We start from the raw sequence: 26,433 nt of genomic DNA, 5'->3' as shown, positions 1-26,433 counted from the left end.
TTAATGAATATATGACATGAATATTTAAGATATAGTCAAAACCATAGTAAGTTGTGAGGAAATGATGTAATAATAATATAAAAACAAATTTGTACAAGTCGTCTCTTTGAAAATGAACTGAGGGCCGAAACGTAGGAGAGTTTTCGAAATAGATGTTGAGAGTAAAATTGGACCAAGTGTGTTTATGTCAATATTAAAATAAACCACTCTCAAACAATCAATGTAATACTCACTAATACAAACACATATTTTCTTATACGACATTTTTTTATTACTTGTTTGATAGTGGTTAACTTTAATAACTACACAATTTCATTGGATCCTAAACTCTCAACATTATTTTATTTCACTCTCTTACGTTTCTGTGCTTAGGCCATTATTGAGGAAACAATCTAAAATATTTTTTGTATATTATTTATGTATGTTTCCTAACCTGTTGAAGGTAGGTTTGTTGATGAGAGTGATAGTAAGTGTGGTTTGTTAAGAAGAAAAACGGTTTGTGAAGCGTTGGTTGGCAACGCAAGACTCCCTTATCTCTTTGAAAGAAATCCTTTTAACTCATGGTAATCTGGTACAAAAACTTTTGGTCTGTTTAACCTATTTTAAAATAGGTGTTGATGCATTAAGACTATATAGTTTTGTAAATTGACAGCTATATAAAAAAAATTTAATATGAAACTGTTATGATATTATTTCAATAATTGATTTAGTTAAAGGAGCTTGATGACCTACAACTTGGGAAATCCCACCTCAACTTGAAGACTAAAGCCCAGGCTGCTGCAGGACATCCTATTATAAATTCTGTAGTTATCAATTCTATTATTGACATAACTTCTATTTCATTATTATTTTTTTTCTCTTCGTCCTTTTAAATTTTTTCAAACTAACTAGATGTTTTTTCCCCATTAAAGTGCGATTGTTTGGTTTGTTAGATTTATGAATGTCATTATTTTGTTATTAACTTTACTTTTCTCTCTTATCAAGAATTATTATTTTTATCTATTTATTTTATTATAATTTTTTTTTAATTTTAGCATTGTTAGGGGTGTCATTTGTACGAGACTATACACCCCCTCTCCCATAATCAATAAAAACAAATGTACTCGATATCAACCATGTAAGGCCTACCTACCTGTGGTATTAAATAAAAAAAAAAACTATCATATATCTCTAGAAAGATTTTTTTTTTCAACTGTCCAAGTCAACAATCTTCGAAACAAAATCATTTATCATAACAACATGAGAAAAATTTCCCATGAATATTTTATATAACAGCTATCTACTTAAAAAAAAAATCTGTGTAATATAAATTAACTCCTATTTTAAAATTTGTCTTCTTTAACAAACCATACTATCACTCTTCTAAAGAAAACCTACATCCAACAGGTTAGGACAGTAATGGAATAATACGGGAAAAATATTATCCTTGCCAATGGATAAGGGCCGAAACGTTGAAGAGTGAAATAAACTAATGTTAAGAGTAAATGATCATTTGATGTGCTTTTATTAAAATGATAAATTTAAGGTAGTTGCTTGCCTGTGGATAGAAATAAATTCACTGTCTGAGAAGTAACAGTAAAATTTTCCCTACAATTGATTTACTGAACGTGCCATTTTATTTAATCGATTTTATACTTTTTTTACTATTTTATCTAAAACAGCTCTTACAATTTTGAATAAACTTATCATGTCAATGTAATGTCAAGTAAAGGTCTGAAGTTAGAAATTTTCATTGAAATAATTTGGAAAGGCTTAAAAATGACGAATTTAAAAAAAAAAAAAAGCGTCTTCCTAAGTACATTTAGATTTTCTTATTTGAAATACCCACATCCCACTATTAGAGATGGTGAAAAATTAACAAGTAAAAAATATATGAAAGTATTAGTTACTAATTTTGGGAGAAAAATGTCGTTTTTCCGTGGTTTTTTGACGGTTATAATAATTTTTTGATCATTGTCATAATGACCATGAAAACACAGTTATAGATAGTTCCTTTAATTTACTCTGATGAACGAACCATGTCGACTTAATAAGTCTGCAGCGACTCATTCATTTGACCTGTTTTTGCTATTTTCTGAGTTTTGTACTTTCCCACCCTCCCCTATATATATATCTTGTGTATCTTTTATTTATAAATTTATGAGAATGTACAGATTTTTTCTGACACATTACGTATTGCTCTGAATTAAGGAAGCAACGAGCCGAAGATCTCACTATTCATTGAAGGAACTAATTATAGATAGCAGAAGGCTGTGAACAAAAGCTATCGGATCGAACAAGCGGTGAATCGCAGCCCTCTCTCCACTTCCTATTTTTAAATTAAAAGTGGCGGAAACGAAGAGAGAACTATGGCGTAATGAGGACTCCTTTGCCGCGGGAACTCGACAGTTTTCCCAGCGCTTACGTTGCTCCTGTCAAAATAGCGTTCAATTTGTCGTGAGGGGGCGCTGAAAGATCAAAATCTTTATCGTTGCGGTAGATTAGTGATTGTTCCCATTAAGGTGGAATGTGTTATGGAATGGAGAATCTGTCGTAAGTACTGTTCCTATTGTACTGTCGTGTAACGCCGAATCCCATGTTAAAATTAATTTATTTCAATTCCTTATACCTTGTACTACAATATGCCACTATTAAGGGCAAGCAGTATTAACGTTTTAAGCATTCATTCATACCACAAAAGAAAAAAGTTAAAGGATGAAAATAATAGTAACACTGAAAAAAAGGAATAAAATGCAAATAAATAAATTATAAATAAGTTATCTATAAATTGTCATATAAAAATAAAAGGGGGGTTGTACGAGTCCTTTTTGACACACTTCCTGGACATTTCTGACATAAGAGGGAGAGAGGGTTATCTACAGGATGACACCCTATTTTAGCCATGGTAGAGGTCAAGTCTTCATTTCGTGGGACCACCATAAATAATAATATTACTTCATAAATACTAATACTCTCCTTTAAATAATTTTCTTTTAGATTTTCTATTGTTGTTGCCACTTTTAAACATATAGAGCTCCGAATGAAAAAAATATAGATTAATTTTTATTAATATATTCTTGTTTGAGAGTGGTTTAGTTTATTTAAAAACAAATTTGATCCTTTTTTCTCAACTTTATTCTTTTCAAAACCTTCCAACGTTTCGACCCTCAGGTCATTTTCAAGGATACCTATATTTTGTTGTGATTTTCTTTTTTTAAAAACTTAAAAATGCCGGCTAATTGCCTTTGTTCCATCTATATAATTCTTTCTTAAATTTAAAACTCTTACTAACCACTTCTTCTTCAAAACTTTAAAGTTTGCAAATGTAAATGAAAGAAAGAAGAGAAGTGGTTAATACAAGTTTTAAATTTAAGAAAGAGTTATATAGAAGAAGTTATAGATGGGACAAAGGCAATTAGCCGGCATTTTTAAGAATTTTAAAAGAGAAAATGACAACAAAGTAAAGGTATCCTTAAAAATGATCTGAGGGTCGAAACGTTGGAAGGTTTTGAAAAGAATAAAGTTGAGAAAAAAAGGATCAAATTTGTTTTTAAATAAATAGAAAAAAAATATTTTTTAACGTTTTAAAGCAGCTCCCATTTTTTAATTTCCCCCTACCTATACTTAGCAGACTCATCAATTTTGATTAGTAATTATACATAGTTTTCACTAAAGTAATCAAAAATTGGGTGAAATGACTGCCTTTTTTTCTTCCCGGCTCTTGTAGTATATAGAAATTTTGATATTCTTTATCAAGGGGTGTAGTAGAATATTATATCCAAGACCAATTCTGAGGAGGGTTACATATTTTTAAATAATTTCAAAGTATACTTTTATTCAGTGGTGAATATTTTATAAACTGTCTTTCTATATCCTACGCTCATTCTAGTGAAGAGTATAGAAATATATATTTATATCTAGTGTTGTGGCCACCGTACGAAGGAAAGAGGAAACATATTTTTTTATTAGGTGTTATAAACGTACTCATATAGGTAAATATATACTCATATATATTTACGTGCTGATACACACAATAAATGTGGTTTGTGTGTATCCATTGAATATAGTTTAGGAATTAAGTCCGGACACAGTGCGAGTACTATGGCTTAATCCTATACAGTGTGTTAGGAACCAAGAGTAGTAAGGTCTTGGGACCAAGTCCCCATATCGAGTTAAAGGGATCAAGTCCCAACAGACAATTAGTCAGAGACAAGTAGTGATTGTTAATTACTCAGCCCTCAACGGGACATTGTGACACTGTCTTACAACAACCACTGTTCAGCGAAGACGAGATCGCTCAGTGAAAAAATATCGTGAGTTCAAGACTCCAGCTCTTAAACTTTTTTTTTGTAATAGATTAATTTATTTTTAATTTTTAATAATATCTATAGGGAGCATTTTGTTTTATTTCAATTAATTTTATTTTTCTTTAATTTCTTTGTTAATTTATATAATCTATAGAAATACATCTTTTATATAGGCAAATATGTTGCTACTTGGGATTTATTTTTGTTAATTAATTAAATAAAGATTTATTTAATACTTTTTTTTTATTTAATAGTGGCCGGAAGTATTGGTCAGTTCACTTTTGAACCCCCACTGCCGCCACATCTAGGTAGGTATAAAAAGAAAATGGGAATCTCAATGACTACGTAACTGGATTGCACAGTCCTTCCTAGCCGTTAAATCAAAGCTATCTTTTTCTCCTGAGGACCGTGAGTAAACAATAGCACCGGAAGACAATGACAGCTAGGAGGATAGGAATCGAGTACAGCACCAACCAGGAAGGGGGGAGCCATTGCAACAGCTGACCGATTCGTTCTACAGCGACACATCGGAGGATTGGTTGCACAAGAAGCCAAACCTCGGTGGAGGTTCGCTGCTCGAAGAGGATCCAACTTGCTCAACGGCAGCGGGGATGAACTGGTTGTGGCTACCTCTTCAACCGTGTCCATTATTGATAGTTCGTCAGCCATCTCGGCCAAGGGGAACCCCATCATTATCGAACTAATGGAATAATCATTGTGAAAAACTAAACAATCGTTTTCCAACTGTAATAGTTAATAAGATGCAGTGGGGAAAGATTTTGTTCGTTTTTACAAACATTTATTAAATATATATATATTTTTTTTAAAATAAATAATTCAAATTTTATCCATTATAGTCTCAAAACCTTTTATTTCTCTTATAAGTGAGACGTTTCGGCCAATCATTGTTGTGATAAAAGTTTTAAGGAATAGTGTCTGATGATAAATGATTGATAATTATAATTATAAAATCGTATAAAGTAGAGTAAATTTGCAAAGATATGAACTCTAATAGAGCTATTTATAATCAATATTTCTCGGGATATATTTTTTTAAAAAGAAACATTTCATAAAAATTTACAGAAAGATCAGTAGTTAGTGAACTTATTTTGAAATATCTATATTCGACGTACAAATGTCTGTTAAAACCCAATAAAAACCATTTAATAACGAAAAATCTGTAGTTAGTAAATTTATATTGGGAAAACTGAGTCTCAGGAGTTGGCTTGCAAATATCTGTTAGAACTCAAATTGAAGCTAGCTGAATGTACTATACAGTTATTTATAATTATTATTTTTGTAGCAGAAGTAGCATTTATGATAATTGTCAAAATATTTATTTCCCAACGTTTGGAAAAAACTTTTGGTTTTACTAAAATATAAGTCCTAATAGAGCTATTTGCGTTCAATAGTTCTCGATATATCTACATATTAAAAAAAACTGCTACTCATAGGAAGACCAACTATGTATAGTAATAAAGATATAGTTTATTAAAATGAAACATTTCATAAAAAAAACAAAAAAAAACTGAAAGATCAACCGTAAGTGAATTTGTTTTGATAAATTTATATCTCAAAAAAACATTCGACGTACAGATGTCTATTAACACTCAAATTAAAGCTAGTTTAATGGACTATAAAGTAGTTTATGAAGTGTATAATTCAAACAAATATTCATTTTATGCGAATATCATAAAAATTACTACCCTTACGAAGATACGTGTCATAGACTAATTTATAGCTAGTTAAATTATCTTTGTTTTTGAGTATTGACAGGCATATGTATGTCTTATGGTTCAGGAAATATATTTTTTCAAAAATTAAACCTTTTATCCGAAAAACAAGCAACTGACATTTTGTGAATTTATTTGGTTAAAAATCAAAAAACTAATACTTTTGCGAAAATGAACGTCATAAACTACTTAATATTAAATCCACTTAATAGTAAAGCCAAAAGTTATTTCTAAACTTTGGGAAGTCAATATTTTGACAATTATCATAAAAACTACTTCTGCTACAAAAATACTAATTATAAACTACTATATAGTATATTTAACTAGCTTTCCCAAAATGAATTTACTAACCACAGATTTTTCGTTATCAAATGGTTTTTATTTGGTTGTTAATAGACATTAGTACGTCGAATGGTTTTGAGATATAGGTATTTCAAATTAAGTTCACTAACTACTAATCTTTCAGTACATTTGTATGAAATGTTGCTTTTTAAAAAAATATATCTCGAGAAATATTGATTATAAATAGCTCTATTAGGGTTCATATTTTTGCAAATTTACTTTACATTAAATGACGTTCTCTTAGATTTTATAGTGGTGGTAGTTTTAAAGATATAGAACTCTGAATGGAAAATTAATTTTTTTTCACGTTTGGAAACAGCGACCATTTTTTATTCGCCTTACCTATACTATTTTGACTAAGAATAATAATCAGTTTTTATTAAAATAATAAAACACGGGGTGACAAATAACTACCTTTTTTTCTTCCCGGCTCTTGTACTATTAAATGAGTAAAATACCATCCATTACAACGAGATAATAGTAAAGTGTAATATCTGTAATACAAACTAATTTCTGCTGAGGGTATACGGATTACTCATAAGTTCGGATTACAAAAAAATATTAGGAAAAATGGTGTAAAAAAATTCGACAATATAAATCTACATTTTTATTTATTTAATTTGTGTTTACATATTTTATTGGAAATTTGAATTTTTTAAGATTTAAAAAATTAATATTTAAAAAAAATATATTTCCTTTTACATCTCCAATAATAATAAGTCGTTTTTTAAACTATAAGATTGATCATTTATAAGTAAAAATATGATAAATTAAAACTAAAACAAACTATTATACATATTTATTATATAATTCACGTTTTACAGAATCAAATGATTTATACACTACTTATGTATTTCTAATTCCAACAAAATGTATTATGAACACTTTTATTAGATTACCCGATAATAAAAGTGTAAAAATTTCCACTTTCGATATTCACGGTTATTACAAAAACTCGCCTATAGATCTGGAAGTTAAAAATGTCCTTTACAAATGTAAACTTATATTTGACGACAAAGGTTATGGCCTGCTGAGTATTCCCAAAAAACGAAATTTTATTACGCGAGTTCGGATTATTGGAGTGTTCCAAGTACCGATGTTCCTATTACCGTGATTATACTTTATGTAAATAACAGACTTAAAAAGAAAAAAGAAAACCCTGTATCATCAGGGTCGGCTTTAACCAAATGCAGGTTTCAAACACTTAGATTATGGAAGCGCTTAAGAGTAAAGAAGGAGCTTCAAATTATTTTCTTAATTAAACAACTATACCAAAAAATACGTAAGTTAAACTCATTAATTACTTTAAGATTTGAAAAGTAATAAATATTAAACAAAAAAACTAAACATTTACAAGAGGTACTTTCTTTGATTTTTTTTATAAAAAAAATAATGATTTATTATTTCAAAGTCTATTTATTTAATTTCATCAATTTCTTTTAATATCAGCGATGAATTCTCCCTCTCAATTTATTCTTAATTCGATTTAATTTATGGATCTCAGGAATAAGTGAGTCCACGAGATAAAGATAGCAGTGATCAGAGCAACTACCAAAGGTATTCTCAATGTGTAAAAAATTCCCCAATTAATACATTAACAGCAATTAATTAAAAGTATTTCAATTAATAATTAAAAGCATGCACTGCGATTGTGGGCACTTACGGTGATTCTACAAGTTTGCCAAACAATAGCAAATTCGTGCATACGCAACCGTGTGTAGTTGGGTACAAATCAAAGAGTGCTAGTACTGCATCCATACGTTTGTTTTCAGTTTGCATTGTTTTAGAACTACCTAGAGATTTTAATTAATTAATCTATTAACCTATAAATCAGAGGGTCTACTGATCTGAAGGTAGATCCCCACCTTAGTAGATAGGAACGAATTTTAATATAATATATTTCTCAACAAATTTCTTTTCAAGATCATTCTAAATTACACATTTTAATGTCAGTCAATAAGCTGGAGAATTGAGATAGTACCAAACTAAGATGAAGGCGTTAAATACATAAGTAAGCTATTGGAGAACTTTTTAATGACGAACTTTGAGGTTTTTCTCTACCCTTCGATTATGTTTGCAGAACTTAAACTAGAAGGAAAACATTAATTCACGTTATAATATAAAGAAATAACAAAAATAATAAGCACTAAATTATATTTTACCTGAAAACGTCTAAAACAAATAGGAAAACCTTTTTATTTAGTTTTATTCTATTTAAATATATCTTTCATTAAATTGTACACCCAGTAATTACATACTAATTATTATATTTTTTCAACTAGATAATATATCATTTTCTAGTGCATGTAATTAAAAAATAACTTAATAACGCTCCTTTGCTTGAATGAGGGGTGTACTATAACCCTTCTCTTTTAAACAAAAATTAAACTAAATGGTGGGGTCAGGCCACGCCCTTGAAGGCAATTTAAAGTTGAAGTTAAACGGGATTTTGTACACTAATGTAATTATCTCTTAAATGACATTTAATAGCAAATGTGAAGGAGTAGTATATCTATAATGAAAATATATTAAACAGATCTCTAGAAATTCGAGCTTATTTCTCTGTTCTGTTTACACTAATTTCAATATGAATTTTAATTATCTTGGCCAAAAGACAAGAAACTGCTCGTCGATTCCGACTATTGCAACATTTACTAGACAAACGGTCTAAATTGCCAATCCATTAGAAAAGACTGATCTACATGACTATTATAAGGCCTATCTGGACATACGGAGTTGAGATTTGGGGCTCCACTAAACCATCAAAGTCCTCCCGAATCAAACCCTTACAGTCCAAAATCCTTTGTAAAATCCTTAATGCTCATTACTTTGTCACAAATCAAGTCATCCATCAGGACCTCAATGTTCCATATGTTGCCGATTTGGCCAGATCCAGATATCGTTCCTTCCATAACAAACTTCTCAACCACCCAAATCCACTTGTTTCTAACCTTGTTTCTCTTTCATTACCTCATAATGCTCTTAGGCGTCTGAAAAGAAGATGCCCTAGAGATCTTCTCCTCTAGAAATGTTATTGGAGTTCTATCAGTGGGTAGATTCTCCACATGTTTGTATCATGTCACTTTGTCACCTATAGTAAATTTACTTGTATATATTTGTATACAGTTGTAAATAACAATAAGTAAATTATTAAAAAAATAAATTATCTTGTTTAAATTTTCAATAAATGTTTTTTTTAGTAACAGTAATTAAGAAATTTCCTCCAAAGAAAACATTAAAATATAATGAATGAAACACAATTGTTTCTGATATAAAATGTAAACATAAAAAAAAACAAAAAACAAACAAACAGTAAAAAGTTATTTTAAAGAATATTTAATCTTTATAACAAAAAAGTGACTAAGAATTAATTGTAGTTCAAAAAACCAATCTCAACAACCGAATGTGGGAACGCTTTTAGTAATTCTCAATTAATTTTTTTTCTTGACTCCACTGCCTAATTATTTCTGACGCTGTGTGACAGTAACTCTCACCTAATAACTGTCAAACATGACGAACCGGATGCCACCCCTACAAAAGGAATATACCCCCCTTCTGGCTTCACTTGGCTTGGACTCGTACCTCCTCCATTATACTCCTTCCTCCAAAGCTTGAGTTCTGACACATAAAAATAAAAAAAAAAAAAAAAATAAAAATGTTTTCACTTTACAATGGATGTGTTCCAAAGATGTTAACGTAAACAGGGTTTTTTTTTTTCAACACCAACCTCTTTATAGAATATCTCAAAGCCAGTACTTCTAAAATGTATAGAATTTGTTAAATACAAAGCAAAATATGTTTTTTGTTAGGTGTGCCACCATTTAAGCCAAGCGGAAATTAAGCTATTACGCAGTTTTATTTTAAAGTTTCCGAAAGTGAATAAACAAAAAAAAAATATTTGAATCAGAAAAGAATATTTCAAATTTTTAAAAGAAATGTTTCATGATTTTATTGTAAAACATAAATGCAATATCAAACATAAAAACATTCCGATGAAAACTAATGCCAAACTTTTGGTGAGAAGTGACCCAGTGACACCGAGATCACTAGCACGAAGCAACGATTTCACGGCTCAGATGGCACAAAGGAACAAAGCGAAGAGAACTCGTCCAAAACGAACCGGTTACCGCATAGCCTATCTTTATGGAACTTTTGGTAATGCCTCGTACCAATACTTTGCACTCGATGGTTTTGGATGGGAATATTGCAAAAGAATGCTCTTCGTGGCTTTTGTGCAAGCAATATTTCTCAGAAGGCCCATAGACTCACCCGAGAAAAGAGAACATAGAGCATAGCTTGAAATTAGTTGGTTATATGGGTATGGAATTTGTAATGGAGGCGAAAGTTATATAAAAAACGTTAATTTCACCATATTTTGTTTTCGTATCTATATAAAACAATATGGGGTTTGTTTTTGTTTAATGGCGCTAAATATCATTGGTCATTAACGCCATTTATTTCTTATTTAATTTAGCTTAGGTTTATTTTTTATTTTATCATTTTTTTTTGTTTTTTCGATGTTATATTTGTGTCAGTAAACCTTTTGGTTTAAAAACTGAAATATTAATTTTATTGTTTTATCATCGTCTCTGCTGGTCTTAGAAATATCCGGATTTAGTCCTAAACTATTAGGTGTGGCGTGAAATAAATAAGGACATTTATAGATTATGCCTTAGATATGCCTAATCGTCAAATTGTTGTTACAATACTGGAGGTTCGTCGGCGTTTGTTTTGAGATAAGATAGGAGTGGGTGAGCCTCGTGCGACCTATACTTAGCCAGGTCAGTATGACCTCCTCTCTACGGCATTTGCGACTGGAGGTATCCCAGGGCTTGACATCCTTTTTAATAATTTTTAGTTTACTCCTTGGGCTTTCAGTCCACAAAGATTGCCAGCTATCTGAGATTTCCTTATCGAGGGATTTGCTCATTTCTGATTGAGTTAAAATTGTTTTACCCCGTCCCAGGAACGCGGGTGCTTCTCTTGCTGCTCGATTGGGCCAGTTCATTCGTAGCGATTCCTAAATGACTTGTAATCCATATAAACGCAACTGATATACCCAGATTTTGTAGAGTGTTTAAGAGAGCAGAATTAAGTGGATAAATGAAATTTTCGGATACCTAATGGCCAGTATTGTAACAATTTGACGATTAGGAACCCCCTGGAACGTCATATATTTATTTCACGTCACTCCTAATAGCTTAGGATTAAACCCTGATATAAACTAGATTAGGATTTTTTTTTTTAATAATTTATTTATTGTAATTTACAACTGTATACATGTGTATATACAACAAGTAAATTTGCTGTAGGTGACATAGTGACATGATAAAAATATTCGGAGAATTTACCTACTAATAGAACTCCAATAACATTTCTAGAGGAGAAGATCTCTTTTCAGACGCCTAGGAGGATTATTTGGTAATGAAGGAGAAGCCAGGTTAGAAACAAGTGGATTTGGTGGTGGAGAAGTTTGTTATGGAAGGAACGGTATCTGGATCTGGCCAAATCGGCAACATATGGAACATTGAGGTCCTGACGGATGACTTGATTTGTGACAAAGTAAGAAGCATTAAGGATTTTACGAAGGATTTTGGACTGTAAGGATTGGATTATAGAGGAATTTGATGGTTTAGTGGAGCTCCAAAGCTCAACTCCGTATGTCCAGATAGGCCTTATAATAGTCATGTAGATCAGTCTTTTGTAAATGATTGGCAATTTTGACTGTTTGTCTAGTAAATGTTGCAATAGTCAGAATCTACGAGCAGTTTCTTGTCTTTTTAGTCTTGTATGAGGATAGGTTAGGATTTAAACTAATTTTATCTAAGAAATTACTATTCAAAGAAAATATTATGAAATATTACGGCTAAAATGTTTACAAGATATATAAATAGAGCTCTTTATGTTCAATAGTTCCCAAAATATACTTTTTTAAAAAGCAACATTTGATTACAAAAAATCAATAGTTAGTGAGTTTTTTTTTAAAAAAATAAATCTGAGGAATTATTAGACGTACAAATGTCTGTTAGCGCTCAAATTAAAGCTAGTTGAGTGTACTATACAGTAGTTTATAAATAGTATTTTTGCAGCAGAAGAAATTTTCGTGATATGTGCCAAAAAACTGATTTCCCGACGTTTGGAGATAACTTTTAATTCATGATAAATCATACCTCCGGAGGAATTAGACCTATAGATGTCTATTAGCACGCAAGTTGAAGCGAGTTGAATTTACTATTAAGTATTAAGTATTACTATTATGATGTTTGTCTTTACAAAAGTAGTAGTTTTCGTGATATTTGACAAAATAAATTCTCAATATGTTGATTTCTAGTTGTTCAGTCAAAATATTTGATTTATGCCTACCAGCACTTAAATCAAATCTAGCAGAGTTTAATGAAAGTACGAGTATTATATAAAGTTGGTCTTCCAATGAATAGCAGTTTTTTTAATACATATTAAAAAAATATATATATTTCGAGAACTATCGAACTTAAAAAGCTCTATTAGGGCTCATATTTTAGTCAATTTACTATACTTTAAATGATTTTCTATTAGCAATTTTCACTGTTATCGGTAGTTTTAAAGATATGGGGCTCCGAATAAAAAAATATTTTTTTAAGCATTTTGCAACATCCAACATTGCTATTTGGTACTCATAAATTCTGACTGTATATATTTCCCATTAAGGACATTTAAAATTGAGGGGAAATAACTGCCTTTGTTCTCCTCTTGAACTCTAGTACTAAGACAAATAGCGAATCAAGTGGTAAGCAGAGAATATTTTTTCATACAAAATATGAAATAAAAGAATAGTTAAAAACAAAAAGTTTATTCTTTAGTTGTTTCTTTTTTTTCTGATTTTTTTTAAAACTATTGAAAGGTCCCACATATTTATCGCTAAGAGCCTTCAATTATCTTCTTCAGCTCATGGTCCAAGACCAAATTTTCAATCAATCCCCCAAAGAAGGAACATTTATTCGGAAAGATATTTACTAATAACAAATGTTCACAACTGATGAAAATTTATTAATTGAACAACCCTTAGCCTAGTAACAGTGCTTTCTAACAAAGTACGTTCCATTGTCCATCATTGGCTTGTAGTGCGAAATGTTTCTTATTAATATGAAAATATATTTTTATGTGATTTTCAGAAAATATATTGTATTAATTAATGTTTTAAATGCTATTTTGTTATTTTATTCGTTTAGAAAATTACATTAAATATAGTCCGACCACAGCATCTATCGACCGGTTCCAAAATAACACGTGAAATTTATTAATTACAATTTTCACTAATAGGGCGTTGTGGAGGCTACTATAATATAAGCTAGATCAGTACAATAACAATGATCTCTACAGATAAAACTAATACTTCAATTAATAATTACTAAAATGAAAATAAAGTAAAATAAAACAACAAATGATAATAATATAAATAACTGAAAGAGCTTTGAAGTGAATAATAAAGCTGAAAATTTACAATTAGTGAATTAATGAAATAATAAGAATAAAACAAGATGATATAATAATACGACAAAAATAATGATCTAGTAATATCAAAATAAATAATATCTATAACTAAGCACACACACATATATGTAGCTAATTTTAATGGTAATATAATGGATTATTATATAAAGTAAAAAAAATCTTAGAAGTAAGGAAGTACCCAGTCAAATATTTCTTTTTAGTTTTCTTTGTGGTTGATTCATAGATTACTTCTCCTATGAAGCAATTGTACAGATATTAATGTATTGTTATAGGCTGGTTCGATAATTTTTTTTTTCTAACACGTATTAATTTTTTTTTTCTAAATAAATTACTATCCATACATTTTAAGATAACTCTGTTATGATAAATAGTTTAGGTTATAAGGTACCAACAATTTTAAGATTTTCTGCTTTAATACTGAGGTACGTTGTTGTCCTTAATGTTAGTGATGCTGTACATTTGCAAGTTTTGATAAATTACTATCAGAATTATATCTTAACATCGATTCAAAAAGTGCTTATTGTCTTCATAATAATTTGTGGAAACGGATTTTTTTTTTTTAAATCGTTGTTTGGTTTGAGATGTTATTTTGAAAACGAATTTATGTAAGAGCTGTGGAGGCTACTACATATAATATAAGCTATATCAGTACAACATGAATTGATCTTTACAGTTGAAACTAATAATTACTAAAATAAAAATATATAAAATAACAATTATTAAAAAAATAAATAAATAATGATAATAAAATAAATAACTGAAAGAACTTTGAAGTGAATAATAATACTGAAAATTTACAATTAGTGAATTAATGTAATAATGAGAATAAAACAAGATGATACAAAAATACAACAAAAATAAGGATATAGTAATATTTATATAAGTTTTGATTAATGACTATCAGCATAATATCTTAATATCCATTAAAAAAGTGATTATTGTCTTCACAATAATTTGTAGAAACAGATTCTTTTAAAAATCGTTGTTTGGGTTGCGATGTTATTTTGAAAACGAATTTATGTAATAGCTGTCCTTTTTGTATTATCATTCTAATGCGAAAATAACATTGTTAACGTAGAATTCTAAATAGTGTAGCTAATATTGTCTACTAGTTATGTGAGAGATCCGTACAGTAGTTCACATTTCTGCGAGCCACTTGACACCTCTGATTGGAACGTGTTGTACATGGTTATGCGCTCCTTTGAGAAGTAGCATTATATAAACAGTGTGAATGTGTCCTGCACGTGATCAGGTCTATATGGGTGCGCTACAGTTTCCACGGTCGGGAAATCACCGCGGCCTGGGAAAAACTAGTCTTTGTCCAGTCATCCTGTTGCATAATAAGCAACGCTCAACGGGTTAAAAAGGGATCCAGGAAACGTGTTGAGGAGTGGAAAGGACCGTCAGATTGGTTTACCATAGCATTGCCCGGTAACTAATTGTATGTTTGCGTAAGTCGCGTTTTGCCAGCACCAAATTCTTTAATCCTTCCCACTGGAACGGTACAGTAAAAAGAATCTTAGTAATTCCATCAACATAATCCATCTAGCGAAATTCTACTGTAAATATTTTAATGATATTATCATTTCTAAACTTACATCTATGCCTGCAATTAAGTCACTTCAAAAACTTTATTCGATCGAAGAGGAACAGAAAAAAATCTTTAATGATATTTTATTTTAAAAATTAAGATTAATTTTTTTTTTGTGTGTTTTATATTTAATACCACTAGCAAAGGCAAAGGAAAAAAACCTTGCAAACTACATCAACCCTACCTTTTTTAATATAATTTTTTTTTTCTTTTCCTTCGTCGGCTCAAGACTCCCGTTGGAGTCTTACACTGAATATAAAATTTTATTTTAATTATATTATTTCAATTTCTTGAGACAAGGTAATAAACCTTAAAATGGTTTGTGTATATGGTATTGATTGGGTGGATATTTTTAAAATAAGAAGAATTAAATATTTATGATTTTAAATAAAAAAATAGGTTTTTAACTTATAATTAATGAATGATCTGGGCATAATAGCCTGCAAAAGAAATTCTAAATTTAATGTGAGGAAGAATTTATAATTGAAGATGTCCTTGAGAATGGCTAAAATGGCCGAAAAGTTGGACTGTTGAGATAAAAAGTGTTGAGACAAAAAAAGATACAAGTTTTGATTTATTTAATAAATAAAATTTTATTATAATATCAAAAACAAACAAGACTGAACTCCATATATCTCAGTACAATCAAGTGACCATTAATATGCTCATTGCACCAGTCTGACAGGACTTAAATGCCGAATTTAAGGAAGTACCTTTAATTTCGTTTATAAGATGTTTATAGGTCTAATCTCCATAACTAATAATTAAAGATGAATAGCATATAACACCAATTTATAATTTATCAATAATTATAAAACAATAAATAACAATTATAAATGTCGCCTTTAAATTCGGGATATTTATTTATAAATAAAAAATTTTTAATAAACCCTGATACAAAAGGTACAATAAAACAAATTTACTTAAAAAATAATTAATTTATTAACCCTTACAGTAAAATAAACTATAAATATAAAAAATTAATTCTTTAAAAAATACTAAAATTAAAGTTATTTCTATAATAATAATTCAAAATAATATTTAAAATTAAATATAAAATAAAAATCAAACCAATTTGAATTGCACAAATAAATTTTTAATGTAAAAAAAAACTAATCCTAGATTATGGTCTGTATAAATCTAGCCCCACCTTCCGGTAGGACTACTTTGTTACGACTTATCTCATCTATTAATGAGAGCGACGGGCGATATGTACTTAACCAAGAACATATATCATGAATAATATATATTATTCATTACAATTAAATCCAATACATAAATTAATCCAATAATAATAAAAATTAAATGTAACCCATTTCAATCCTTTACATAAGCTGCACCTTAACCTGACATAAATTTCAATAAAAATAAAAGAAAATTTTCCTAATAAAACATTCAATCAGACAGAGATATACAAACCAATATTAAATTTTAAAGGTAAAATTCATCGTGGATTATCAATTATAGAACAGGTTCCTCTAAAATGATCAAATTACCGTAAAAATTCTTTCAATTTAAAGATCTTAACTAATAGTACTAAGGAATAGAAGTTACATTCAAAATAATAGGGTATCTAATCCTAGTTTAAAATATGAATTTATAGGTCTAGACATTTTCAAAATGTAGGAGTACCGAGAAAAATAGGTTCGCATAAGCATTTCCCACTTATGCTTCCCTTAGTGTAGGAAGAAGAGTTGGGCAACTATGAAACAAATAGCTAAAATTGTCATCGATACGATATTTATTTATCAATGGTTCATTCATGAATAAGGGTCGTATCCATGGCAATTTTAGCTATTAGTTTCAACTATAGTTAATTTTTACCCAACTCTGGTAAGAGGCCACGTTTTGCATCTGTAATGAACTATGGGAAGGACAATAGTTTTATTAATTCTAACTTTTAAATTTTTGAACAGAAGCGCGAGCGAAGTTTTTTCGAAATCGAAAAATAGCAAGCATTTCCCGCATTTAACCTAGCATTTATTTCCTCATCAATTTCGTTTTTTCTATTTACCGTCAATATCACCGAAATTGCTCTTGTTTCTACTGCTCACCATATATTTTGTTTTATCCGGATTTATTTCAAGGCCAAGTTCCTTACCAGAGTTTATGAACATTGTAGTATTTAGTTTATTGTTTCCTTATCCACGCTTAATAATACCAGATTATCAGCATAACTAAGCACCGGTATTTTAACAACTAAAGCTAAACTCTTTTCGGTAAATCGCTTAATATAATTGGAATGAATTTACGAGTAATAAAAGTGTATTGATAGTGGTAAATGAGAAATAATTTTGACTGTGATTTTTAATGGAAATTTGACTTATTGATATAAATGTCTTGACCTGGGCAGAATAGCCTGTATAAAGTTTTTGGAATGATTAAATGATATGTTTCATAGTGAATTAAGATTGTCCCTGAAGATGGCCGAATTGGCCGAAACGTTGGACGTGTAAAAGCAATAAAAGTTTTGAGACTAAAATTTGGATAGTGTTTTGAATAATTTAGTAAAAAACTGCCAGTCTCAAGAAAAATTTTAAGATTATAAATAATTAATTCATAATTTTTTCTATTATTTATTTATTTTTTCTTCTTTTTAATATTAATTTCTTCTTAAAGGAAACCCATGTATAACGGACAACTCGTCTTCATTGCGAGTGTACATTACACAAGAATTATACTTTGGTTTTATTTTTTAGATAGAGTAAATATCATATTATTGATTATTTCAGATATATGAGGTATCACAGCTTTAGTGAAGATAGGTCATTAATCCTATGATTATTTTTTTTTTTTCGGCCAAGACTCCCATTGGAGTCCTATACTGCCAAACCATGGTTGGGGGCCAAAGTTCTTCATTTTTTGGTACCGCCACTCAATGAAAAAAGTCGACGCCCCAGGCCGGATTCGAACCGGCACCGCCAATAGACAACAAATTGGTAAGACTGTGTCTTAACCATTGAGCTACGGGCGGTCCTATGATTATTTTTTATATTAATTTTTGCGGGTAATACCGCTGCATAACGGACAAAATCATCTTCCTCGTGGGTGTCCGTTGAATAAGAATAATTCTTTGATTTTTTTTAAATATCATAAAAACTGCAATAATGATTATTTCAGATCTATGATTTATAACAGCTTTAGTGTGATCTTGCGGGAAGGTGGTGTAATGGAAATGGTTACAACTGTTGGAAGAGTGATGTTGGAAGACTATTTATTTCGTAGGCATGGCATGGCATGGCATCCGGTTTACCATATTTGATAGTTGAGAGTTGTTCAAGAAGGGGACCAAAATAAATTAAGTAGAAAATAAGAGAGATACTGAAAACGTGCTCACATTTTGTTGTTGTTATTAGTCTTTTTCATTACTTAATTATTAAGATTTATGATATATTAATATTATTAATTAATAAGATTAAATATTCAAAAAAATAGGGTTTACTGTTTTTAAATTTTTTTTAATTAACATCTAACTTCATTATATCAGAAACAATTATTAATTTGTATCAAACTTTATATTTAATTTCTTCTTAAAAGAAATTAATTTTTTACTAAATGTTCCTGTAAATATCAATTACAAATTGACCAAGTTAATTCAATTTTATTTTATTTCTTTACTTTTTGGAATGGTAAATATATTTTGGATTCATTATTATTCACATTCAAATCAGGCTGAACAGAAAAAAGAAAGAAGCACGAATTTCTCGTGAATGGCTTAATAGATTTTTATTATAGACATACCAAGTTATTGGTATACTAAAGCTTCAATGCTCTTCGAATTTGTAATTAAATGAATGGATTTATAGATAATTACATTAATAAGCGAAATCTTCCCTAACTTCTATGTAAAGTTGCCTTCAATGGGCGTGGCCTAATCCCCACTCCTTATCGTCATTTTTACTTAGGAGAGTAGTTATGACACTCCCCCGGCGACGATAAGTCTTTATCCTGTTTTTTTTGTAATAAATATTTTCGTTAGGGGAAACCCCTGTATAGCGGGCGCAATCACATTCATCTTGGGTGTCCGTTACATTACAATAATGCTTTTATTTTTTTAAACTGTATAAAAATCGTGTTATTAATTACTTCAGACTTATGAGATACGTAGCTTAAGTGATGGTAGGTAATTAATTCAATTATTTTATTTTTCCATGTTCATTTTATATTAATATCTTCATATGGAAAAATTTGTAGACCTAACAAAATAAAAAAAAATTTCTCTAATGGGTAAAAAAATAAAAGTTAATCCTCTCCTCAAGCACTCTGACCTGATCAGAAAACTGCCACCTCCAACGTGCAAATATTGTCAGTCCATTCTCAGGATTAGACATATTTTTAAAGAATGTACTCACTATTTGCCAACACTAAACAGGATAGGACTGACCCCAAATTTATCAGAAGCTCTCACAGAGGAGGAAGCTAAAATTACATTAGTGTTTAAATTTTTAAAAGCACACCGCCTTCTTTATAAATTATAACTCCTCTTCGATTTTTATTTTTTTTATTTATTTATTTTTTTTATTTTTATAACTTTTTTTTTTTTACTTTTATCATGCCATAGGCGTTGATGACCAGAGGGTTTTACGCCTTTAAGCAACAATCAACAACAACAATAAAAGTTAATTTGTAACAAGGACAAAGAGAAATAAAATAAAATAGTAGTAACGTCAATAATAGAATTGATAAATATAGAATTTATAACAAGATGTCCTGGAGCAGCCAGGGCTTCAGTCTTCCGATTGAGATTGGGTTTCCCTAGGTGTAGCACACTGCTCCTTTAACCGTTTCTTGGTTTTTCCGCTATCGACATTTATAATTCCCGATCCAATTGGCTTCATTGAAATTCAGTTTTTGTTCATTCTATGCGAGAAAGTTATAAAAAATCCATTATAAAGTACTCTGTAACTGGCCAAAGTACCAAGGTTTAAGTAGAGCTGAACTAAAAACATGGGCGATAGTGGCTAGAAAGTGAAGAGAGGCAAAAGGCACGAGCCACCTCTAAGTATCTTATTAACTTCACTTTACATAAGTTATTCAGCACGGAATAGTTTACTGGAATAAAAACTCTTTTAGTATTCTCAGCGTTTATAATTTTACGGTTGGTTATATCGTCAAGTTTTTAAAAGAGTGTGTCATAGTTTTTATATTTATTTATTTTTATATAAAACTCATTTATTTTATTTTTTAACTAGTTATATTTTATAATAGCAGTAGGATTGTAAGCCTGTTATGTAATGATATCGGTCGGTAATGATAAAAGTCCTTATGACTTTTAACCCGTATAAGGACATATCAAATGAATTGCAATATTTTATTTTCCTTTATGTATCCTTTCGTCACGTTTCAGCAGCCGTATCATCTTTTCTTTAATCCATTTGGAGGCGATTATTCAAAATAATTTATTATTATGTTTTCTATATGGAAGATGGCCTGGGTACAGTCAAAGTAACTTAAATAGAAATTAAACTATTTATATTGAGCCAACGTTTCGTCCCATGTTTCACGGCTTCATCAGGGATACAAACAACAATAATTACGTAAGAGAACAAGCCAATGAGATAACATGAAATCAAAATCAACTAAGATGTGGCTAAAAATGATGTAAAACATGCGAAATTTAATGTAAAAATAAACAAAGTAAATAAAAAAGATGTACAGTGGAAAGTATAAATTAGCAAGAAATAAAAAAAAACCATTAGACACATAATGAAAGGGTAAATAATAACCAATAAAAATTAGATAAAAGAGAAATATAAAATAAACAGCACATACTAAAACACTGAAACTAAGGGAATTACGAATAAAATAGGAGTCAAGAAAAAAGAACTGTCCTATTGTAATAGCAATTAATAATTAAAATCAAATATAATTGCCATTAATGTTTCGCCAACATTGATCTTCTTGATTAGTTTACGAAAAAAAAGGTATATACGATATTGTACGCCCTTAGCTTCAGATTTGTAAAGATTTTTCAGGATTTGAATTATTGAATTATTATTGAAGAAGAGAAGGCTGTCAGCGCTTGGTATAAGCTGGTCTAATTCAGACCGTTGATCATTTTTTTATGTTATTGTGGAGCCGAGGTATTTGAAACTGCAATTATAGTTCAAAAAATATTTGATAATCGTAGATCTCTCATCTTATTTTTCCCCAAACCACTTACCCAATGAAAAATGTTAAAATATGATCGCCTACTTCTAAAACAAATTCATATTCAAATATTAGTGTAGCATGTGGTCGAAATCAATGCCGGCGTTAAGTCGAGAAACTTAGACCAACATGAAAGGATTGTAGGTAATAATAAAAAAATTATTTATAAGATAAATTAATTTTAGCCAATTGATTGCGGAACTAAACTAGATACAAACTGAATGAAATAAAATAATATACAACAGCTTGACAACTTAATTTTGAATCGTAGCCGATAAAAATTGTTTCGAGTTAGATTCTTGAATTATAAAAAAAAAAATTATACACAATATACTCCAGATTTTTAGCAGCATATAAAGTGAAAACATTAAAAGATTTTTAAAATTTGCAATTTCAACTCTATAATATTCCGGTACCGGCTTAAAGGTAATTATAAATAATTAAAAAATGTATGAGATTAATTAGTTTAGCCAATTAATAATATAACTAAATTAGATACACATTGATTGAAATTCTATCCAAATTTGAAATTATGTACAACAGTTAAAAAAATTAATTATGAATGGGAGTCCGTAAAACTAGTGTTACCTTTCTTCTATTTATAACATATGAAGTAGTGTTTGTATAATTTATAAAACGAAATTGGTGAATGAAGGAGAGATTTTTGTAAATTACTGTTTCTAAAACGTAGTGCTAACTGTTAAATAATTTTTAAAAAAGTATGTCTTTTAATTTTCCCGTTTATTCCTCCTAAACTAACTTTTTCTAAGACGTTTAGATATCATAAGTATTATAACTTTATAATTAATAAACATATCTTTTCTAATATAAATATAGGCACATTATTAAGTTATAAATTGCATTTTTGTTTCAGGTAATGTTCTACAGTGTACTATGTCTGACCAGTACTGTAATCGCCTTCCCCCAGCACAGTGCCGAAACGGATACTTTTAGTGGGGAGCACTTCGGACGATTCGGAGGACAGAGCTCCTTCGGTGACGACTTTGGTTCCGTAGAGTCTTTCCAAGATGAAAACCAACAAGACTTGGGATTCGAACAAGGCAGCAAACAGAACGCATCTCCGGAAGAAAACACTTATGCTTCCCCTGAGACCAACAACTATCCGTCAGCAGACAACCTCGACTTCAGTAATCCAGAGGCTCATAACTACGCAACCCCAGATGCTCACGACTACGCCACACCAGACGAGCACAACTACAACGTACCCTCTTACGTTCGGGATTTCGAGTCAGAGGAAAACAAGAGGTATACGGCTAGCGAGCAAGGACAGTCCTTACCATCTACAGAAGCCAAGAACCATGTTGCCCCAGTAGAGGATGTCAAAAAAGATGAAGCTCTTAAAAGTAATAACTACCAAACACCTGAAGTCAGAAACCATCAAGCACCTGAAGTGAAAAGCCAACCAGCACCGGAAGTGAACAACTACCCAGCTCCGGAAATAAGCAGCCATCCTGCATCTGAAATTGACAGCTATCCAAATCCTGAAATAAACAGCCATCCAGTACCGGAAGTCAACAATTACCAAACTCCTGAAATAAATAGCCATCCTGCGTCCAATATTGACAGCTATCCGAATCCCGAAATCAATAGCTACCCAGCACCGGAAGCACACAGCTATCCAGGACTGGACGCACACAGCTACCCAGCACCAGAAACACAAGGATATCCAGTACCGGAACCACAAGGCTATCCAGCACCAGAACCACACAGTTATCCAGCACCGGAAGCTCACAGCTACCCAGATCATGAGATAAACAGTTATCCAGCTCCAGAAGTTGAAAGTTATACCGCACCCGAAGTGAACAACTACATTGCTCCAGAACCACACTATCTATCGCCTACGGAACAGGGTTACGCTCCAGAAGCTCACAGCTACCTGGAAAAGCAAAGGCAACACGGCAACGTCCAACCAGTTGTTTTAGGTAGTGCTGAGGGATACGCTGAGAAGGATCATTCTGAAGAAAAACACCCCATAGACTACTACGTAAGTTGACCATTTTTATTTATGAATTCGTAAAACTTTTTAGAAAACCTTTATAAAACAATAAGTATTCCAATATTGACCACTTCCTAACTAGGAACAATCTCATTTTCCAAATCATTTAAAATTCCATCTTGGACTTACAGTGTTTAGATCGTGGTGGTTATTTGGAGAGCCTGATAATAATCTGATTAATGGTTCTCCACAAGATTCATTCTAGAAATCTCACTTATCTTAATGTTACCGTAGTTTAAGAGTGGCATTGTTTTGATTTTCAATTACAAATACTTACCTGTATTCATGTTTTACATTACTTGAACCACTTCCTGAAAACAATATTCCAACCTAGCAAATTGTATACCTCCCTTGTAGAACAACTTCTTTTTAATGTATTACCCGTTTTACTTTTTTTTTAAATATCATTCATTCTTACATATGTGACTTTTAAAGCCAATTTGGTGTTACTTCACATTTTATAATATCTGAATTATTGGTAAAAATGAAATATGAATTCGTAAAAGCTATAAGAATAGTGGTGTAACTGATAGCCTCCCAATTAGCAGCACAGATGATGAAGCAAAAGTTTCGTTCTGTGCATAGCCAAAGTGGAATATCTACAAATGATTCTGATCTACATTTTTTTTTGGTCTATCTACTTTGGAAAAGACAGACAGACATTTGATCAACCATTTCGTCCCATGAACCATAATTTTTTTTTTTAATAATTTATTTATTGTTATTTGCATCTATACACATATATACACATCAAGTAAATTTGCTGTAAGTGATATTATGACATGATACAAACATGTGGAGAATCTACCCATTGATAGAACTCCAAAAACATTTCTATAGGAGAAGATATCGAGGCCATCTCGGGTGGAAAAAAAGTATGTTTAAACACTGAAACGGCTTTATTTTATATCTTGAGTTGGAAAATAATATCTATATGATCTTCCTCCAAAAAAATTTGTTTTTTAGACCAAAGGAAAATATAAAATCATTATAATATAATTTATTTCTTGTCTAATAAATAAAAAAAAATGTTAAAATATTAAATTACAACAGAACATCAAAGATTTCAACCTACATATACAGTGTAGAGAAGAGCAGGAACAAGACATATGAACTAGAACAATAAATTTTATACATAAGCGGTGCGAAAATTTTGTATAGTTAAATTCTGAAATTTTTAATTGCCTGCTGTTCTACTAAGAGCCTTAGAGCTGAAATCATGAAAGGCACTCAAGTAAAACGTTTGACTTAACCAGGAAGAATTTTGATAAAATTTCACTTAATCATACAAAATTTACTACTTAACTGCAAGTAGAGTATGTTGAGTGGTTAAATTTTTCCGTATTAGACAAAAAATTAACAACTTACAAATATAAACGGTTTAGTAACATTTATAAGTACTACAGATTCGTAACCTGGCTTTCAAAAATGCCTAATGTAAAAGTGTCACTTATTACGTACCTACTTTACAATTTTTGTTTTTTAAGTTTACCATTTGGGTTAATCAATCAATTTTAATAATCAAAACTGAGTTAAGTTAGGCATTAAATGACTTTATGTATTTAATTTAATAATAATTAAACATTAATTTAATATTTTAGTATTTTTAAAAATATTTCAATTTACTTTTGAAAGAACTAGTATGGCAGAATATTTTCCATAAAGTTGTTTTGTAATTTTTTATCTATTTTCTTAACAATAAAATATGTTAATTATCTAGTATTTTTTTCTTTCCGTTTGTTCACTAAGATGTTTTTATTTTTATTTTATTTTTTAATTATTATTATTATTATTTTTCATATCTTGTAATTACACTTTGTTTGCTATTTTTCTTACTGCCCAACTCTCTATATATGCCTCTAGGATATACTTGAAGTAAATAAATAACGGAAAAATGTTTGTCCAAGAATTAAATATTTAATTATTAACCATAATTACTACTTTATAATTTTTGTTCTAGTCGCACCCCAAGTACTCTTACAAGTACGGCGTTGAAGATCCCCACACTGGGGACATGAAGTCAGTGAAGGAGGAGCGTGACGGAGACAAGGTACGCGGGGAGTACAGCCTAGTTGAACCAGACGGTACCATCCGGACCGTGAGGTACACGGCGGACAAAGTGAACGGGTTCAATGCCGTCGTACACAAGCACGTTGGAGTCAAACTTTCAGATGTTGCCGGTTTGGACTTCTAAGATTCTCAAAGACTTGTCATTGGACATGACACAATGGTGAGGCTGAAAACGTTCTCATGGCAACGTCCACTGGTATATCTTCCATTCAATGGAAAATTTCAAAGTTAAAAAGTCAAAAGTGTACATTTATTTTTTAGTTTTAAGCTACATTTGCACAAAAATTTGCTAGACAAATTTTCGATACCTGCTTTGATTATTATCGAAACTCTGTTGAAGTCGAAATCGATTCACTAATCATTAACAACTATCTTACCATCATTCCACCTCAACCACTTCACGTCAAATTAGGAGTGACTGGGAATGCTTAGAATGCAGACGACTTAATTTTTTTCTATGTGTATATTTCACAATTTCGTCCAATTATATTGGCCATTTTCATGATCACTCCAACTAATATACTAAAATCTATTTTAAATTATAAAATTCCTGGAAATATTTGAGAGAGATTATTTTAAATTCTATTTATTCTCAGTTGTTTGTTAACTGAGGTTATCTTTATCGGTGGTTTTATACTCATATATACAATATACAATTACAAAATATTTATTTTTAAAAAATCCATTGTGGAAATTTCAATCATTTTATAAAATAGAAATGCACTAAAAATCTTCAATTTTCTTTAAATAAAT

The 26,433-nt window shown here is 30.3% G+C and overlaps 1 protein-coding gene and 1 long non-coding RNA gene across 2 annotated transcripts in view; one reads left to right on the top strand and one right to left on the bottom strand.

Moving 5' to 3' along the window:
- The window catches only part of LOC106681199 (uncharacterized), a 42,181-nt gene extending 15,830 nt beyond the window's left edge, over positions 1–26,351 (top strand). The window contains exons 2-3 of the mRNA XM_014421399.2: positions 22,468–23,598; positions 25,571–26,351. Coding sequence (XP_014276885.1) covers positions 22,468–23,598; positions 25,571–25,804 — 1,365 coding nt within the window. The 3' untranslated portion in view covers positions 25,805–26,351. The remainder of the gene's footprint in view (positions 1–22,467; positions 23,599–25,570) is intronic.
- The window catches only part of LOC106681200 (uncharacterized), a 57,469-nt gene that overhangs the window by 28,248 nt on the left and 2,788 nt on the right, over positions 1–26,433 (bottom strand). Inside the window, exon 2 of the long non-coding RNA XR_001343205.2 lies at positions 24,686–24,724. This is a non-coding gene — a long non-coding RNA (uncharacterized lncRNA). The remainder of the gene's footprint in view (positions 1–24,685; positions 24,725–26,433) is intronic.

The sequence above is a fragment of the Halyomorpha halys genome, unplaced genomic scaffold (assembly GCF_000696795.3).
Source record: "Halyomorpha halys isolate HHAL.00 unplaced genomic scaffold, Hhal_1.1 Scaffold318.1, whole genome shotgun sequence".
Lineage (NCBI taxonomy): Eukaryota > Metazoa > Arthropoda > Insecta > Hemiptera > Pentatomidae > Halyomorpha > Halyomorpha halys.
Note: the sequence above shows the minus strand (reverse complement) of the source record. Positions and strands in the feature narration are given on the sequence as shown.